This window comes from Seriola lalandi, unplaced genomic scaffold (genome assembly GCF_002814215.2).
Source record: "Seriola lalandi dorsalis isolate HSWRI2012SDOR001 ecotype SW California unplaced genomic scaffold, Sedor1 jcf7180002054508, whole genome shotgun sequence".
NCBI lineage: Eukaryota > Metazoa > Chordata > Actinopteri > Carangiformes > Carangidae > Seriola > Seriola lalandi.
The window spans coordinates 22,747-42,257 of NW_019525061.1; the positions used below are offsets into that span (position 1 = coordinate 22,747).

At 41.2% G+C, this 19,511-nt stretch overlaps 1 protein-coding gene across 1 annotated transcript in view; it reads right to left on the reverse strand.

The window, feature by feature from the left end:
- cdin1 (CDAN1 interacting nuclease 1) overlaps positions 1-19,511 on the reverse strand; it is a 55,613-nt gene that overhangs the window by 13,040 nt on the left and 23,062 nt on the right. The window contains exons 9-12 of the mRNA XM_087175840.1: positions 19,349-19,398; positions 17,488-17,555; positions 15,903-15,968; positions 15,536-15,641 (exon numbers count right to left, since the gene is read on the reverse strand). Of these exons, the coding sequence (XP_087031966.1) occupies positions 15,536-15,641; positions 15,903-15,968; positions 17,488-17,555; positions 19,349-19,398 (290 nt within the window). The remainder of the gene's footprint in view (positions 1-15,535; positions 15,642-15,902; positions 15,969-17,487; positions 17,556-19,348; positions 19,399-19,511) is intronic.

A 19,511-nucleotide genomic window follows, 5' to 3' on the forward strand; every position in this document is an offset into this window, starting at 1 on the left:
GACAGATAGGGAGTCTGGATACACACAGCTGACAGGTAATCTTAATGTCTTCAATTAGCCCAATTAGGCCTGTCATAAACAATTCGAAAAGTGCTCGACCAACACAAACAGATAAACGCACGCACAAGCGCACACCGGCACACACACTCGCACAACAAGGTCTGCGGGGTATTAATGAGAAGTGTAATGGGTATATCAGCGGACGGTTGACTTGTCTTTTGTTTCAAGGAGGGGTGTGTCCCCCATCCCTTGCTCTCAGCTGTGCACTGCTGGCTGCTACCTGGTCAGTTCAAATTGTACCATCTCCTTTCATTAGTGCATCGCTGCCTGAGAATCTGAAAGGCCGTGACAAAATTCATTTGAGACGAGTGGGAGCAGATTGCCTGAAGCAGGTGCTATAAGGGAGATAAAACAAAAGCAGCACCTTTGTGAAGCTCTGTGTGTGTGTGTGTGTGTGTGTTTGTGTGTGTGTGTTTTCTATCTGCGTGTGTGTGTGTATGTGTGAAGGGTTTTTCCTGGTCTTCACATTCTGTTCTTTTCCTTGCTATGGTAAATGGGTAATGACACAAAAGTGCTTCTGAAAAAAAAGAAATAAAGAACAGGGACCAGAGAGGAGTCGGCCCAGCGCACACTCGGAGCGTTTACAAAGCTGTGGTGAAATCTAAATATTGTTTCTAGCGTGACTAAATAGGCCAACACCTTTCTGTGCTGAGGATGTGCGATAGCTAACATTGTTTGATTTGGTCTCTCCTTTATAATATCTTATCGCAGAGCAATGGTGACACCCACACTACATCACCAGCTTTTGTCCTCTAGCCGTTTCTTTAAATTCATCTATTTGCATTCACTATCAATTTCTTTCTCTCCAGGGACACAGGACACGTTTCAGGAACTGTGAAGCACAAGGTAATGTTTAAAACAGAGATTCCACAGTTTGCAAACACAAGAGCCGAGCAAAGTTAGCATCAATATTTGAACAAGAACTTCACATCAACACTGCCTTGATCTTATGTGCAGAGTCCCTGAAATGCCCCACATCAAGCAACAATGCTGACACTTTCAATGCAGTGCTTATACACTAAGTCTCTGGGCATTCTGGGCAATGTTGTACAAAGGCAAAAAAAAAAGAACAAAATACATCAACACAGAGGAATTCGGTTAAAACCGAGGCAATATGCTGAATGGTGAAATCCCAAGGCACTTTCTCATTCAAGGAGTCAAACTGGGACGAGAAGACAAACCAACTGCTATCAGCAAGATCTGTGATGGACCTCTAACTCTACTTCTGATCTTTACCTCAAGTGACGGCTGGAATGCCATCTGAGGAAAAAAAAAAAAAAAAAAAAGAAGGAAAGAAAGAAAGAGAAAAGCCGTCACTGGGAAGTTGTAATAGGAAATTGCTCTTGGCAACTATTTGTTCAAGCACCAGATTTTTTTCGTCTTTATGCCAACCCAGCGAGCCCCCATTGGAAAACAGGGCAGGTCCCCCTAATGAGTAATCTATTTCAAAGCAGTCGTGTCTGGGCATGACAGTTTACTGAGAGGCTTGAAGAACTGGTAATTACCAGTGTTACGGGGCAATTAATGCATATTACACTGCGGCACTCATGGCGGTGACTGTCAGCTCCCCAATAAAAATGAGCACTCTTCAGCTAAAGGGTGACATTAATTGGGCCCTTAATGACTATGCAGAGGAACCAAGCCAAATAGGAACAAAACAGGGGACTCGCTCTGACTCCAGCAGAGGGATGGAAATTGGACTAAAAATGAGATTAATTGCTGTTTAGAAAAAAAAAGAAGGGAAAAAATGTGGCGAGGGGAAGGGGTAGAAAGAGGTTGGAATTATAGGGTGCAGAGAGCAAGGGCTGTTCATACAGATGACAATTCAATTAATTATTTTATACTGTATTTTCTATACCTTAAGGAGTGAAGACAGGACTCAGGCCCATTTCCAGGGCTTTGTCTTGATAGCTTGCTCATTGCATAAACATCTACACGTACATTTCCCAAAGCACCCACACACAATGTCATAGTACGTATGCTAAATATAATGAATACATCTAAAATCTTCATTTACGTAAAAAGCAGCTTTCGCCCTTAACGCAAAGAGGAATAGAAGAAGAGTATATATAGCTGTGATGAATGTAAAGATCAGGCAGTAAGGTCTTCCATAATGTGAAAAATCATCTTCAGATGTGAGTATTGAGAGTTTCTGAGTTACATACTTTCCTATGAAGCCTAAGGCCTTAAGCATGTCTTTCCACTTAAAAACAGTCAATAAAACATTAACCAAAGCTTTAATTAAAAGTAAATTTGCCAAATTGCAGGCCTTCCACCCCCAGAAAATGTTTGTTTAGAAGGAGATCAAGGATGTGGTGAAGCCATAAAGTAATTCTGATTAATGCTGCTAAAGCTAGGCACGTACTGAACACCACCTGAATATGCAAGCCCCAAATCATAAAAATATCAGCATGCAAAACATGCGTCATTTGCATATATTTTTGATTTTGGATTTCCTTGCTATTTAAATATGCAGTTAGAAATAGTCCAGCACTGCCTCTTGCGCTGTCACGCTGCACACTCACACTGTCATTGGTCCTGATAGAACTCTTCCGCTTCAAAGGGAGCTTTGCAATGGAGAAGAGAATGAGCAAATATTTGAATTGCAAAAACACATCATCTTCCGAAGGGAGAAAATTCAAGACAACTTTTTGGAGAAGACATCCCCAACCCCCAGCAAGCTAACCCTCTGCACATAGCACAAAAAAAAGGCAACATATTCATAATGCGAGGACTCTCCCTGTTAATTTACCATATCCAAATTTGTGTAATGGGATATGACACATTTTAGAGGGGATTGCGGGAAAAAACTTTAATTTGAGGAGAGAACCATAAAATGTTTAAGCTGCCCCTGTATTTAACTGAAATCCACCACACAAATCCAGGTTCTCAGACAACCTGACATGGGTTTGATTACAGACTGAAGTGTAATTAGCTACTTAAGTTATCCCCTGGAAGGTTTTAGTGAGCAGCATCACAAGCCTTGCTACCTATTTCAGCATAACTAAAGAGACCCTTGGATTCTGCAGGAGTACCATATCCCTCAGGATTCAGCACGGACAGTTTACATGCAACTACTCCAGGAGAATATCTGACAGCTTCCAACTTTTGCAGAAGTTGGTGGAAAAAAAAAGTGCAATAAATAATCTTCATGACAAATCAATAATATGACTCATAGCATATTTGAAAGTATGAGCTCCCCAATTTGATGCCAGGATAAATAGAACATTTAAGCCAAAACTTACAAGTCTAGCCACGAAGGCCATGAACAACATTAACAGCAATAAATACCCATCTTCAGACATCTGAAAAAATACCCCTGCAAAGGGGGAAAAAGTGTTTATGATTGTAAATTTATTTACCACAGGCTCAGCACTACCTTGAATTTTAAATCGGGGAAAGCGTCTCAAACACATACTCAGAAAACGTCTAGGACACATGGAGAATAAAGTAAGTGGCAAAATAAACTGTGGAAAAAGGGAGGCAATCAGCTACTGGTGGAAAAAAAAAATTCAAGGCTACATTTTATTTCTAAGCACGTCAAACTTTTCAATGTAATTAAAAAGTTAAATTGTGGATTCCATACCATAATTAGGATCAATTGAAGTTTACAGCGTTACCTTAATTTGAAATAACATCTAAACATCATTCTCAAATACTAGTCAACCTCTAACACCTGTAATCACATTTTTGTCATCTCTTAACACACGGTTAGCATTACCCAGAGCGCCTCAATACGCCGTCCACATCACACCTCCCACCAGTCCAACCCTCCGGTGGCCTCTACTCCATGTGAGCCGCCTACCTGTGTGTAGACAACTTGGAGACAGGTCTGAGCAGAAATCAAACCTGAATGATGGATAGCTTTACTTAACAATGACCTCTGTCACTGGGTTCTTGCCCTAAATCAATGCTGGCGATAAGGGCCCTGCGCCAGCGCTCACCTTGGTATGTTCACCAGCAGACCTTATCTATGGCAGGAGGAAGCATGAGTAATAACCAAAGACAAGCCACGACAAAACCACTAACCCCACCTTGTCAAACATAATTTACAATGTATATCCCGCTACCCTCCCCCCATGTTGCTGTTAAAATAGTAATTATGAGAACCAGGGAGATTTTTGATTGTGTGTTTGGAAGATTAACCTGCTGTGGATTGGTGGGAACGCGTTGCACATATCTTTAGTCCAAGTTCATATTTAACAAGGAGACTGAAAGACTGAGGACTGACATACCGTACTCTTGATAGACTGTAAAGCGCACACATCCATTCAAAATAAATTATGAATACGATTCTTAAATTTCAGCACTGTCAGGTCTGTGTGGAGCGGCCAAACCTTCAGTGATGCACACAGGGAGAGGTCGGAGGTCGAAGTTGAGAGGGGGGCTGACAGGAAGTAGAAGCACAGGCTTTATGATCATTACAGCATTGAGAACTCCGAGACCTCTCAGTAGTTTTTCATTTGACTGTGCACGTGATAAAGTGTGTGTGTGTGTGACATAGAGAGAGACACAGAGAGCACGGCGAGAGAGCGAGCATGCTTCCAGGCAGTCGCATCAAAATGAAGAGGGAGACCAAACATGACATCAAACGTTGCAATTAGCTGACCCCTTTCTCCTAGAGTCACAGTTTGAAAAGCCCTGCCTTTAAAACCCTGATTAAAATATGTTTGCTTTCTCATTCAAAATGACACTTGACAAGGTTAGTAATATTTCAACTAACTGCAAAAACATTCTTGTGGCCGTAATCCTTTTTTTTTTTTCCATCACTTTGCTGGGGCGCAGGTAACCTCGGAGAGAGTTTCCCATGAACTCAGCGCTACAATTTGAAAACAAAACGGCCGGGGGAGAAAAAAAAAAAAGGAGGAGCAGTTCAAAGTTTCACTCGCGAGTGTTTTGTTTCACCCGGGCAGCCGAAGCTAAATGTTTTGCGATCATTATTCAGAGAATTTATCCCCTTTCTAATTCAAACCACAATGAATACTTAAAACAGAGCCAGTAGTCTTTTCTCTAACCGCAAACTCCATCCTTAGCGGGGACTCAGAGGGGCTGAGGACTGTCAGCAGCTCTGGGGATAGAATTCCTCAAACTGTTAAACCCCCCCATCACCAAATTAGGCGAGGTGTAGTCTGTAATGCAATGGTCTGTCCAAAGGAAAAACAATCTAAAAAGTAAATAAGATGCAATTTAACGGTGCATGACAGTATAGATATACAGTATATAAAAATATTTTTTCAATATATTGCAATATATTGCAGTCACAACATTGTTTTGTAACCATTGTTGAGTCTAAGTTTTATAGAAAGGGCTACAAAGAATCAGCAAACTTAAATAAACAAAATGTAAATGGTGTCTGAGACAGTCTTTGTCAGTGTGCAGAGTCCTGACAAAACAAGCTGAAGATAAGCAATGAGTAAGGGGAAGGGATCAGAAATGGTCGGGCCAAAACTCTGTGCAAAGTTAATAGTTTTCACATCCATTCCAGTCGCAGGAGAAGAGAATGTGAAGTGTCGGGCCGGACAGTGAGCCGGCCCAGGCTTAGCTGCAGCTGTGCTCAAATTGAAGTGGCACTTTCTATCAGAGGCCTTTCGCCAGACAGCTCTATTCTGCCCTTTCACTTGTAACCCCCATGACACAAAGACACCCATCGCAAAAAATAAGAGTGGTCATTTAAAACACACGGCCGTCATTGAAGAGACAGATTCCGGGTTTTAACATGGGGGGAGATTCATGGTGCGAACGTGCCAGCTGATGGAGATATCACTCAAAATGAGGAATACATTTCTGCGACATCTCCGTGGCGGCCGTTCAAAGAGGGACGGCTCAAAGCCCAAAAACTCTGCGCAGAGTTTATATTTCACTTGTTCAGAAATGTATGCCTCTGTTATCTTGCATCAGTCCAAAGGAAAAGGATTGGGTATCGTCCGTTTCAACTTCCCGCCTATGATGAAATGTTACATTGACAGCAGACAGAGTTGGAATTTGGATCGTATCATTACCCTGTTAACTCCTTTAGCCCTTGTCACAAAGGTTTGGTTTATGGTGCTCATTTAAACCACATAACAGAGTAAAAAAAAAAAAAAACATATTAGCAATATTAACACATGAGAGGGGAAAGAATATATTAGCAGTCATATTGAGCGCACATTTATTCTAAGAAGTTTTAATAGGGTGCAGTGGCCAAAAGCATTTCTTTCTGATCATTTATAGACCTGACAGAGCTTGTGGAGACAAATCTGTTGACCTGATAGATCTTGTACATTAACTCCCAGAATTGATGAGCAAAATCAGAAGGTCAGTACTTGGACACAGGCTCCTCATGTGTCTTTGATTACACACTCCCACCAAGGGATAGGCAGGCAGAGATGTTTAAGCTATCAGGCAATCAGACCGCCGAGAGACGTGAAACTCAAACCAGAGACGGGAGAGGGAGAGGGCTGCCTGGGAACAAAGATGGGGGGAAGAGGGTCCTGATGAAGCTCTTTAACAAATGCCAGGCCGGTGAGGAAAGACTCAGATGTGCTTGTATCTCTTTCAGTGTTTCTGGCAACAATGCACTGAAGTGAATTAATACTGAAATATAAAGCAAAGTTCACAAAAACAAATACCTTTTCATCTGGTCTTTAAATTCAGTTACTTATGGGACATCAATCAAAATGACTGCCATGAGGTACAATCAGATATAGGTCTTACATATCGAAACAAACACTTCAAACCATATATCAACATTATTTTGGGAGGTGGATGAGGTCACATGGCGAATGATAAATGTAAAAATAACGTTGTAACTAAAATTGATAGGCACAAATTCAACACAGCGTACCGACGTCATTTATTGAGGAACAGACGCAGAGACTGATTGGTGTTTTGGTGAAGCGTATTATATTCTGTAAAATCGCATCTTTTATTTAATGCGCTGTCGAGAAGAAGCTGAGGAAGTCACAAGAAAAAAAGGGGTAACTATTTCCCACATTTCTAAAGCTTTGTTGCAGGTATAAATCACCAGAAGCTTTTTATCAGGATCTTTTCTGCAGTCAATACACACAGAGGTCAAACAGAGCAAGGATAGCACTCCACGCTGAAAACTACAAGTACCACAAACTCAAGTGTATGCACGTGTGTGTCTATCTTTGGTTTGAGATTGCATTTCCGATAGGTTGTGTTTTTCCAGATTACTTGACTGAGAAGACTGAGAAAAGATGTACATGAACAGAAAGAAGTCTGAAAGTTGAAAGAGGGTTGGAATCATTGTAAAGGAGGAAAATAAGCATGGGTGGTATTACAAAGAAAAAAAAAAAACAACAAAACAAAAAAACAAGGTTATGTGAGGGACAGTGAGCCTATAAAAAGAAGCCTACTGTCTAGGTTATCTATAAGGAACCACTTATCACAAGCGACCAGCTCCACACAGTGACTGATGGGCCTCCACAGACCATGAGTACCAGCACATTATCTGGTACACACAGAGCTGCTCTTTAAACACAAAGGCAGAAATATGAAGCATTGTTTTCTTGGCTGTCATTTGGTAAAAATATTCTATTTATTTTTGGTCTGAGAAAAAAAAAAAAAAGTGTTTACCATTCTTGTGCCCAGAAATACACAAGGCATTGCAGACCAACATATAAATTAAAGCTAAGATAAATTGGCTACGGTAAACCATTAATTTGTAGCATGTAAAAGACCAATTATTTAAAACAAAGTAGCACTTAAAAGGTTCAATTAAATCCTTTACTATACAATTAAAAATGAGCACCAGTAGTCTATACTATACATGGAGCAATTCTTGCACTGAGACAGGTCAACCTAACAAAATCAATAGAAAAAAAAGAGGGAAAAACATCAAAGAAATCTTAATCCTCCATTAAAAGCTGTTAAACACTTGCCATGTCATGAAGTTGCACATCCAGAACTAAAATATGCATTCCTCTTCTATCCATGTGGCACATGGAGAAATAAAAGCCCACTTTCTCTACACCTAATGTCATTCCTTAAAACACAATGTCAGACCATATTGAATTATAGAAAAACAAAAGAGCAAATTGTTCTCATTCATTTTTTTTTTTAAGTTAAGAATGAGTCATTTTCTTCAAAGCTTTTTTTGGTCTCATTCATTTCCTGTGACAGGCCACAGGACTCATGGTCCAGTGCTCTCCTTAGGCCTTGGGAGGACACTAGAGGATGCGTCTGATGACTCCTGGCCTCCTTCATCCCCTTCTACAGAAAGGTTAAGACGCATTTAAGCCCTTTAGTTTGGGCAGCATTAAGATGGTTTGGAAGCAGCTGTGGAGGTGCATGAAATTAAATACTTAAAAGGCTTCATGAACCAAAGGTCCTAAAAAGCAATACATATTTGTTTTGTAGCTTTATGTCTGCCGATCCTAAACGTGCTCGTGTACGTGGGGAGAATATGTTGTATGTAAAAATCCTCTTAAATTACCTTTAGCCTTTATGATAGATTTAGCAAAAATATTCAGAGAAATACAAGAGCACAAACTTTGTATGACAACAAACATCCCTAAAATCCTCTTCCTGTTTCCCCGGTATTGCTCAGTAACTTTCTACAGATGTGCAGGCACACACAGGACTTTGAGACATAGCGAGCATCATGTACTGTGAGCACAATCTATTTGTATAGGCTTTCTCCGTGTCAAAAAAATAATGCTCCAAGTTTACACACTAAGTGTAATGTAGACCTGAATGTCTTTTGGGGGTCAGGCAGCTATCGAAATTCTCCTGTTAGATTGAGTTTTACAAAAAGCCTTTCTAATCCTTGCCCACTACTCTCTGTGTGTTTGACAAATGCTCTTGACTTCCTCCTGGAATGAAACCCACAAGGTCACTGTGGAGGGGAAAAAAGAAAAGGGGGGGGGCAGCGAGACTGAGAAAATGAGTGAGAAAAAAAAAAAAAAAGGGTGTCTCTGTAATTCTGATGACATACATCGTGAAAGCTGACAAAAAAATGTACGTTCATCTTGAAAAAAGTTCCATAGCAAAAGAGGAATTCATAGAGTAGACATGCTTGCAGCCCATTTTACTTGAGGCTTTCTTCTCCATCTCACAGTGTCACAGGCAAGCAGAAAGACAGGAGGAGGGATATGTATCGCAGGGGTGCCGCTTTCTGTCCCGCTCCTCGTTTATACACACAGCGGCCGTGTCAAAGCTGTTCTCACACTCAATGGTAAATGACAAATTTGGATAATGCACACATACAACCCGACTAAAATAAATAGGAGACATGGAGGCTTAACCAGAGCTAAATCCTGAGGCTGCTGGAGACCTGAGAGTGCGGATTACTCCCCAGACGCCTTAAACAATGCACCCAAATGTGCATCCTTAAAAGCATGAAATCCTTGAAGCATCAGAGCCGGCTTGTCATTTGCCATTAATATTCCAAGTTGCTTGTGCTTTGGGGGCCAGAATTGCACTTGTGTGTGCTGATGTGCCCTAAAACAAACACTTGCAAAGCCCTAAAGGAACCACCATTGTGGATAGCTATTTTTCTAGCTAAGGAATATTCTAAGAGAGGATGTCATAACAAAGGAAACAATAAAAGAGGCCACGTTCCTGCACTGCATGGGGTATCCATAACTATAAATAGGAGGAAGGCAATGTCAGAGGTGCTTAGGCTTTACCAGGAAAACTGATATTTGTGCATTCAAAAAACTAGAATTTTCCATTCATTTTAAGTACATAAAAACTCCACGACCTTTAAACCTCGTTACCCTGAAAAGCCACCTCATCAACACCATAATAGAAAAGCCTATATGCAGTAAGAAACTGGAACTGCTATCTGCAGAGGAGCAGCCATTCACATATTTGTCGCATCATACATTGCATTATTATGACTATAGTACAAACAGTTATTTTTTAAAGGCCACTATGGTGATGGAATTTTCTTTGTTGTGCACATCTCTGAGAGGGAGCTGAGGTAAAGTATGGCAGGGCACAGGTCTCGGAGGTGTCACATCGTCACCCCAGAAGCGCCAGTACCTGTCCTCGGGGACGGCCCTGTAATGTCCGGCCTCATTGGATCAGCAGCTGCCACGGCCTCTGGGCGCCCTCTCTCAGGTGACATCCCCTATCTCCTCTGCCTCTATGATGGCCCTGCTGCTGCTGCTGGGGCTTACTGTATATTACTCTTATGGTACACCTGCGTTAAACACGTATAGGTACACTCTATATGCACATGCAAGTATTTATACATATGAGCAAATGCCTAATTTCTATTTATGCCGACATACATAAAAACAACCTATCTGCCTATGTAAGGATCTAGAGAGGAAAAAAAACTTTTTTCAGATGAATTCAATAAGGGTTGTCTACACATCGTGTCATTACACTCTACTAATTAAGCATTCCTGTTGCCACTTCTTCGGAAAGTTCTACAAAAATGATGGACATGTCCATTAAAAAAGGATGACCACGTACAATATCTTGAATCAAAAAATTAATTTGATGTCTCAAGTGGATTGACGGTTCTGAGGCTATAACAGAATTACCATGCAATTTCAGCTGCAAAATCTACAGCATCCGGTCCCACATGTAATTGGAAAAAGTTCACAAAGAACTCAAGATGTCTAATTGCAGCTGTGTCAACTAACATAAAACACCACATAAATCAGATTTCTGTCTATTCATTAGCCAATGTGTCAGCGAGCAGATTAGTGATGTTGTAGGAACAGTCTGGCGAGTCTTGAGAATTACGACTTCCTCATTAATTGTAGTTTTGCTTCGAATATGTGCAGCAAAAAAGTGTTACAAGAAAGGACAAGCACTGATCTCATTCGCGCAAAACAGAGCTGAATGGAGATCAATATGTTCCCTTGGAGCATGAGAATCTTCTGCTGGTAATTATGGAAGGACATAAATGAACCACATTTTACAAAATCACTAAAACAAAAGAGCCAGATGAAACACAATGCCTGTGCGTGCATTCAAGTCTCAACAAATTTCCAAGTGGTCAAGCCAGATGATGTATAATGGCAAACCCAAAAGTCTTAACCCCCATTTCAAATGAGGGAGAAATGAGGCATACTGTCCCATTATATTGCTATAAATCATTTTTTGCGGACGGCTGACAGCTTTTTATCAGATCTAACCTTTTCAAGCCTCCATTAAGAGTGCTAACATTTTCAACTCTGACACATGTACAGTTTACGAATCTCACAGCTGATTTACTTTGGGTGGGGGGCACGCTGGCATTCATGCTCACTTCCACAGAGGCTGTCCATTGTGTTGGGGTTGGGGGTGGAATGGGGGAGGGAAAATGGGGAACAGTGAAGAGAACGGACTCCGAATCCATGTATTTGACTATACATTTACCCTTTTAATTTGCTATACAGCGCTGAGTAGCTTTGAGGCTTAAAAGCTATTTTGTGGACAGCATATTCTGATTCACTCTATTGATTCTTTTATGATACACAACTGCTGCATGAAGGGCCATTAAGGGCCACACAGATCCCTCATAACCTGACAAAATAATAATGAGTGGACTTTCTTAGAGAGGAGGATGCAAAAGACAAGCATCTTCAGCAGGAAACCTTTTATCTATTTTCGTCTAAGTTTTGCTTTGTGGCTGTGCTTTGCTGTGAAAGCCTGTAGTGTTAATGTTTTGACTGATTTTTTACAGGATTCTGTCTGCGAGCTACCACACACAGTCACACACAGGACCAATATTTGATCCACAGATCCATCTATTTATCCATCCATCAAGTATTAAAACTTCTTTGGTGTCCTTTGCCCTCCATTTCAGACACGCAGCCTTTACAAGGGACTCCACAGCAACACATGCAGTAACTAAACCTGACAGGGTTCACTACAGTAACATGGCCCAGCTGTGCAATAAACATTGACAAAAACCCAAATCTCAATTTCTACAGAATTTCTGTGAATCCATCACAATAACTCAAGTGCACAAATATTGAGGGAGTCAGCATATATTTGTCATTATCTGGACAGATTCCTGCATGTGTGTGATAAGCTAAACTAATCAGACAAATAAAAGGCAGAACTTTAGCTGCTGCAGCTGCTGGAGAGTTATGGGAGGAACTTTGCCAACCATAATCTATTTAAGTACACCATAATCAAGAAAGGGGCAGTTAAGGTGGTACCACACAAAGGTCCATATTTCATTACATGCTGTGTTTAACCTTACCCACTTCTCCTAAAACACACAAGAGGCTCATTATGTGTTTAATATTCACCAGCAGGTGAATAATTTTTATGCAACTCTGATAGTTGGGCGAGATGGATAACTCAATTATCTGAACATCCGTCAGAGCAGAGGGCTCGCTGGCTCTGGAACGCCACCAGCTAAGATTGATGGCTGGAAGACACCAATAGCTGCTGCTTCGCCATCTCATCCAGGCACTGGGCCTGAACACTGCGTTTGATTCTGCAGAAGACCGTTTTTCTCTCCTTTTTTTTTTTGTCCCTTTTCTCTTTTTTCTTGGGAGCATTGTAGGTGAAGCGTCATTACCCCTCACTCCACTGAAGAGGGGTTCATTATGGGGTTAGTGTGTTGGCAAGACTATTGTTTGGATGATGAATGCTGTTGGTGAGAGCTTTGGAGAGAAAATTAGTTATGTTTTTTTTTTTTCCTCCATTCTACAAAAACATGTCCCCATAGCTCACTCTGCAATGCTTGAGGGCAAAGCAAGAACAATTAACACAAGCAATGGGTGAAGCAGTTCAGTTAAAGCAAAGAGGGAATTCATGAAAAATAAGCAAATCACTGGAAATGTCAATCAGGGGCAATGAAGTAATTACAAACACAGCCGCGCAATTCCAAGGGCAGTCAAAAAGAAAACTGAAAGGTTTAGAGTGAAGCACTGTAATCTGAGTTTGAGGAATGGACAAACACCCTAAACATCAGCCCTTCAGGGCCTGTCTCATAAACTGAAACCAACTAATGAGAAGTGAAAGCAGGATGATGTCACCCCATCACTCTCCTGTCCCCCATTTCTCTATGAGTTTATGTTTTTGTGACCACAAAGTGCTGACCCCGAATTCACCGCCTTCACTTTGCAAACACACACAAATATGCACATGTGCGCACACCCTTTGTACATCAGACGATAACGCATTAGGTCTAACAATAAGAGAAAGACGAAGCACATTTGGAAATGTCAGCAGTAAATGTCAATTAAAAATTACAAGGGTGCTGGAAAAGGTAGGGTCTGAAGGGACTGACATTTTTTCTTTTTTGACATGACAATGTTTATCTGACCGGGCTGCTGGCTGACATGATGGGATCTACTTTGTCAGCTCCTTAATACACTCAGACAAGGCCGCCCGGTGAATATCAATGAAAGACACCCAAGAGCAGATATGTAAGGCTCGGAGTAACCCTAACCGTCCAATCAAGCCGTTAGTATTCTGGTATTTTGACCTACTGTAAACTAATGCCAGGAGTAACAAAGAGGACCAAAGACAGATTCATGCCATTTTCTTCAGTCTAAATAAAAAAAAAGCACATTGACTTATACAGTGAAATATTCAAGGAGACATCTGATCTTTAAGTACTATTTCATTAGCCATGGTCTAGGACTATTCTGGAGCTTAAACAAAGCCTTTTTTTTCATTCACCAACTTTCTTAGAGGAATTTAATGAGGCCTAAAAAATGGTAACCATCAGACTGGCCCTTTTTAAATTCACACCTCAGCGACTTTTAGTTCCTGACGTCATTAATGGCTAAAAAAAAAAAAAAAAAAAAGACAGTGATTTTCCTTCTGGAAGCAGACCATTTCCAAATAAAGCTACGTTACTCTGAGAAAATAAAACACACCATTGATTATGACCTTGACCTCATCTCAAGCATTTTAACTACTCTCTGATATTGGATGAATCATTTTCCCTGAAAAATCAAACAATTGTTCTGCCTGCAGCTTCTGGGTGAAATCAGTAGGTCAGTCCTCTATAGGCAACGATAACATCTCCTGAACACTGAACCATTATAGGTGTAGGTGTGTTATGTTTTTTCGTTTCATTTTTTTTGGCGTATATCACACTACACCCATCCACACCTGACTAACATTTTTATTTTATTTTAGTTAACTACTTTATTTATGTTTCTTACTCTGGGCCAGTTTGTGACGACTGCAGGCTATAATTACAAGAGAATAAATAGAACAACCTATTTTAAATGGAAACAGGTGATCTATATCGGGAAAAATCTGGTGTAAATAAATCATTTGCTATCTTATCAGTGATAGGCAGACAATAGAAGGATTATTTTAGGTTGGGGAACTACGCATGCAAAACCACACATGAAAATGATTTCATAGTAAACAGCTTCTCTTTCTGTGTCATGGTCTCACTAGATCCAGAAATCTGATCCTGATCTGGTGCTGTAAATGCTCCAGCAAAACAAAAACAAGAGAGACAGAGAAAGAGAGTGTCCGGCTGTGCCTGAGGTCTGGAACCTCCAGCACCGTGTCACAACATGTCAGCTGGCCGTCATGGCTGACGGGGGGCCGGGGCCACAGCGAGGCAAACGGAGGCGGTGGGGGGCGACTTTTCGACTTGGTGACTGGAACCTTACGTCGTGGGAGGCAGTGAACGTGAAGACCATGTGTGACCGACCCTTACTCTTCTCAGTTTGTGCCCCAACACAAAAGTCGCTCTACCTGATTCAGTGTGAAATGAAGCCTTTATAACACTGAGTACTGAGCTTGGATAATGGCTGGTGACACTTCGTATCACAGTTTTTGCTGACATTAAATAGTGAAAGTCTGTCCTATCCAATATATTGATTGGCTGGGACACTATATGACATTTTTAGCTTTTAAACTATATACTAGCACATTAATTACTAAATAAAATGGGGGACAAACTTATAACCCGCATGTAAGCCTTATGTTTTGGCAGTGGGATGAGAAACAAAATAAGTCGGTTCTCTGTGTTCTCTCAAGAGATCATGAAATAAGTATGTATGTTGTGCATCTGATTCATTTCTAGCACTGAGACGCACACATCCATATGCAGGCGCATACACACACTTCTGTTCCCCCAGGGTCAGACCACGAGGGCCTGTTCCTGTCCAGAGGTTCTCATGACAACAGATGCAATGGATTAATCACCCATTTCCCAGCTTTCCTTCGAAAACAATATGTGTACTCTGGAAAACAATCAAGCTCACAGGCAGGCCATTCAGGCTCTAAAGGGCTCCAGTGACAGGGGTGGATGTGGAAGTAGTCTGATGTGCACATGTACCATATGGAAGTCTGGGGTTAGTGTTGCCTATGCCAGGGAGGAAGTGGTTAGCGTTGTAAGACAGATATGAGCTGCATTCATATTACTGAGAAAAGCTGATTGTGGTTTGTGGTCAAAAGGGAGAAGTTATAAACAATACGCGGGCTGGGAAAATCGTAGTTGCAACATTAGATCGTCAATTCAGATAAAGCAAATGAAACCGAATGCAAACAATACAAAAGAGGTGAAAGGACGAAAAAAAAAAAAAAAAAGTAGACTCACCTGTTCCAGTAGCTCCAGAACTGCTCATTGAGATAGGTGCGATGACTGTGGTCGTCTCCGAATGAGGCTTTGCTCTCAATCCAGTGTACAATGTGTCCCTCCACGGCTTTTCATAAACAGAAACACACAGCGACACTGAGAAAACTGGTGACACAAAAGCCACACAAGCACGATCCAGAGGAGCCAATGACATTTTTTGCTTTTTTTTTTGTTTTTTCTCTCTCCTGTCAATAACAAAAAATTAAAGATCTGGAATTAAAATGACAATGTTTTCACAATTGCAAGATGCTTTATGAGAAAAAGGCACCTAGGTTTAGGAAGCAGTTATTTCAGATAAAAAAATGACATTTATGATACAAATACTAACCAATTGGAACCTCCAGGATGATATCAGGTGTTTTGTCATAGCCCATTGCTCTCAGTTGGTTTTCATCTACAGGAGATAAAGGGCAGAATTTTTAACATTTGACTGTTTGAAATAAGTTTTACTCTTCGCTGAACAAGTTCTATTCGGCAATCAGCCGGGTGTATGATCATCAATCACAGGCTACTGACCTAACCACATTCACCAAGGTGCTGGTAACAAAATCCCCCTTCAATGGTAGCAAAGCAGATGAAATAACAGTAGAGGACAGCAAGCACAGTAAAACCATTAACTACATCTGCCACATATTCGCTTTCGTTGCACAAAAAAATCGTAAAGCCCAGTTACAGAGCTGCTCCCCGGTTTGCAGTTTGGCAGCGCTTTATAAAATATACAGCAAGAGGACAAGGTTGGCATTATAGCCTCTGTAAGCCTGACCTCTGCCTGCAAACGCTGCAGCCATTGTCCTTGACTCCTGGCGTGCTTCGGCCATTATCCCTACAACACCTGATTTCTCCATTAAATCTCAGGCTGACCAGGTCATTCAGTTCCAAAGGCCTGCCTCTTTGTCTCCAGCCAAGCTCAACTAATGGGGCATGGAAGGGAATTGAGGAGAGATGGAGGGTGGCGGTGTCAGTGATGGTGAGGAGGTAGCATCAGCCAAGGATGGAGAAAGAGAGCCGAGTGAGGTCAGTGAGGCTGCCAGGGGCCTGCAGAGGGGCATCCTGGGTGGGGTAATGTGGGTGTACATGTGTGTGTGTTAGGACGGGGACCTCTATTCTCTCCTACTGGGCTGTTGACATTGTCATGTGGCTCTGATCGCCTTTTTACATCACCTTTGATTAAAATTAATGGGCCATCCCTGCTGTTGGGTAGCTTATTTCCAATCCATTTATCAGATGGGGGGAAGCTGCCTCAGTGGCCCTCGTGCCCCCCGAACTCTGACAGTTTTAGAACAGTCCTCTGTACAGCCCTGAAGAAAGGTCAGCACTCGGGGTCCAAATAAATGATATGGTCTTAATGACAGAGGGAATGACTTTTATCCTTCATCAGTCATCTGACCTAGGGGATGGTGATGGGATGGTGATGATGGGATAAATGGGGTCTTGTTGGAACAAGCCAATGTTGTTTGGAAAATATACCACAAAAGATTACAAAAATAAAACTGATTCAAATATTAGAAATCACAACCCTGTTATGAGTTTCTCAACATGTAATATCGTCAAAACCTATTGCAAATTAGGAATCCCCTTAATGGCATTATCATATTATGTATGTTTATGTTAACAGAAACAAGCCTATTTCATCCATTTTTGAAAATAAATAAATTACTCAGCAGTAACCTGAGATGACTAAGCATTCTGACTAATGAAACATTAAGGGCTACCTTTGAAGCTTTTATTCTTTAAATATTCATTGTAGGCTGGTGCATAAACATCCAAGGATATTTGATGACAAATCAATAAGAGATAACATCCATTGCATCAGTCAAGTCCAGGTCTTCCTTTACTGAGCTTACACAAAAGGCAACACTGCCACGGCCAAAGTGACTTGAAACATGCGATGAGAAGGTCAAGAATTGGCTTACCCAGAAAGGACAGGTTCCTCTCCTTCAGTTTGTCACAGAGTAGCACCTCATGCTCTTGGCCAATAGCGCTGAGAATAGAGTCAAGGATTCCACACGCACAGTAGAGAAACAGCAGTATTTTCTAGTGGTGAGTAGTTATACAACAATTTGTTTAAAACTGTTCAAGAAAATAAAGTGCGTCTGTATCTGAAACATAAGATAAGACACATAAGAATAATTCTTATGTGTCTTATCTTATGTTTCCAAAAGTTGATTTTATGAAGTTCTTCAAACAAGTTGATAGACATTCATAATAGGCTGAAACATTCCCACTGCACTGGCAGATGTTTTTCATTTTTTTTAAAGAAAATAATGGATTTTTTTTTTTTCTGAACAAATGATTACGGTCTCAGAAGCAGTTATGACTTGTGTGGATCACAATCTGCAAAATAACTAGTACCTATAGCTTTCAGGTAAATGTATAAGGTGACAACATAAATGCACAAATATGAGGTGATGCAAGCTCAACTGTGCTTGTGTATGCCAATATCAGATCAAGTTAAGAATCTGCCTTTCTCCTCTATTGGCTTACTATGCAAAGTGAAAGCCACTTCTCTTCATGTCGATGTATAGCGAGAGCCCAGTCAGACTTTTCAGGTCGACCTTAATCTGCTTTCACAAGAAATCTCCAAAGTGCATTACGTAAATGAGGAAGACGAAACAAATGCCAATTTGGCAAAATGCATAGAGTGCCCGGACTAGCTGCTCCACTCATTCCTCTAAGATCTTTGAAGAAAAATGCTTTTATAGAATAGATGCCATTTTGCATCAGGATGCATGATGCTTGATGCCACAGAAAGGGTGGGTATCATATATGCATAACTTGCCTACTCAAAGAGATCAAGAGAAAAGTTCTAAGGGTATTGTACTTCCCAACAAACACTAATCACTCAAAATGGCTTCTAATAAATGCATCTCCTGACTGATACACATGCATTAAGAGCTACCCCTCTTATGTGTGGATGGAGCTCTTTGAAAGCAGATAGTAGTGGGGCAGTTCCCATGAACTCTGTGTAGCGGAGTGACTGACTCTAAGTTGACAATGACGAGGACGGTCAAAGAAAGGTAAAAGGGGGAGGTGGAGGGAGGGCAGGATGGGACAGGGTTCACTGGCTATGAAGAGAACAACCAAGCCCCACCACACACCAAATTCTGGACAGACACAGTACCATACAGACATACACGTGTAGACTCATTCAAATAAGTCTCCTCCCCCAGGAAATAGTTGGTCTGCTACACAGCTGCTTGCCCCTAAATAGCCTGGACTCCAATTCTGCCCCTATAGTCAAGGCTATAGAGAGGGTATTTGAAGCTGGGAAAAGAAAGGGAGGAGGAAACACCGGGAATTAAAGCAGTACAATTGCATAATGAATAAATAAAATAAAACCAATGTGCAATCAAAATGAATAATTAAAGTTGGACTGATGAACTCTCCGTGGTGCTGAACAGCAGGAGAATTATCAGAACAAAATACAGTAATGATAATAAAATTTCAAATCATCTGGGCTAAATAAAACACCAAACAAAAGAAGATCACATCAACCACCATGAGGCTTATGAATGCTAATTTTTTTTGTATCATAGAACATTGGGTCTGATCCACTGCATGCACATGGAGATGCATTTAGATCAGTCTATCCTCTCCTCCTCCTCTTTCCTCCATCACCTTCCAGCCCCTGTATCGGTGATAGTGGGATGGCAGGCAGAATGAAACACTTCCTCTGTGAAGCAGAACTTTTATGTCAGGTGAAGCCAGACACATCTCATCCCCTTCAATAGCTCCTCGTCAATTTCAGGCTTAAAATTTTATGGGATAGGATACTGTTTGATGCAGTCTACCAGCGGTCCATAACAGCAGTCATTTATTGTGCACTGAAAAAGAGGGGGAAGAAATATTATGGTGTGCGAAAAGGGTGGGTGGGTTGGGGGGGTGCGAGGGGAAGGGAAGGAAGCCCATGCAGTGCTGGGAAAGGAGAAAACACAGG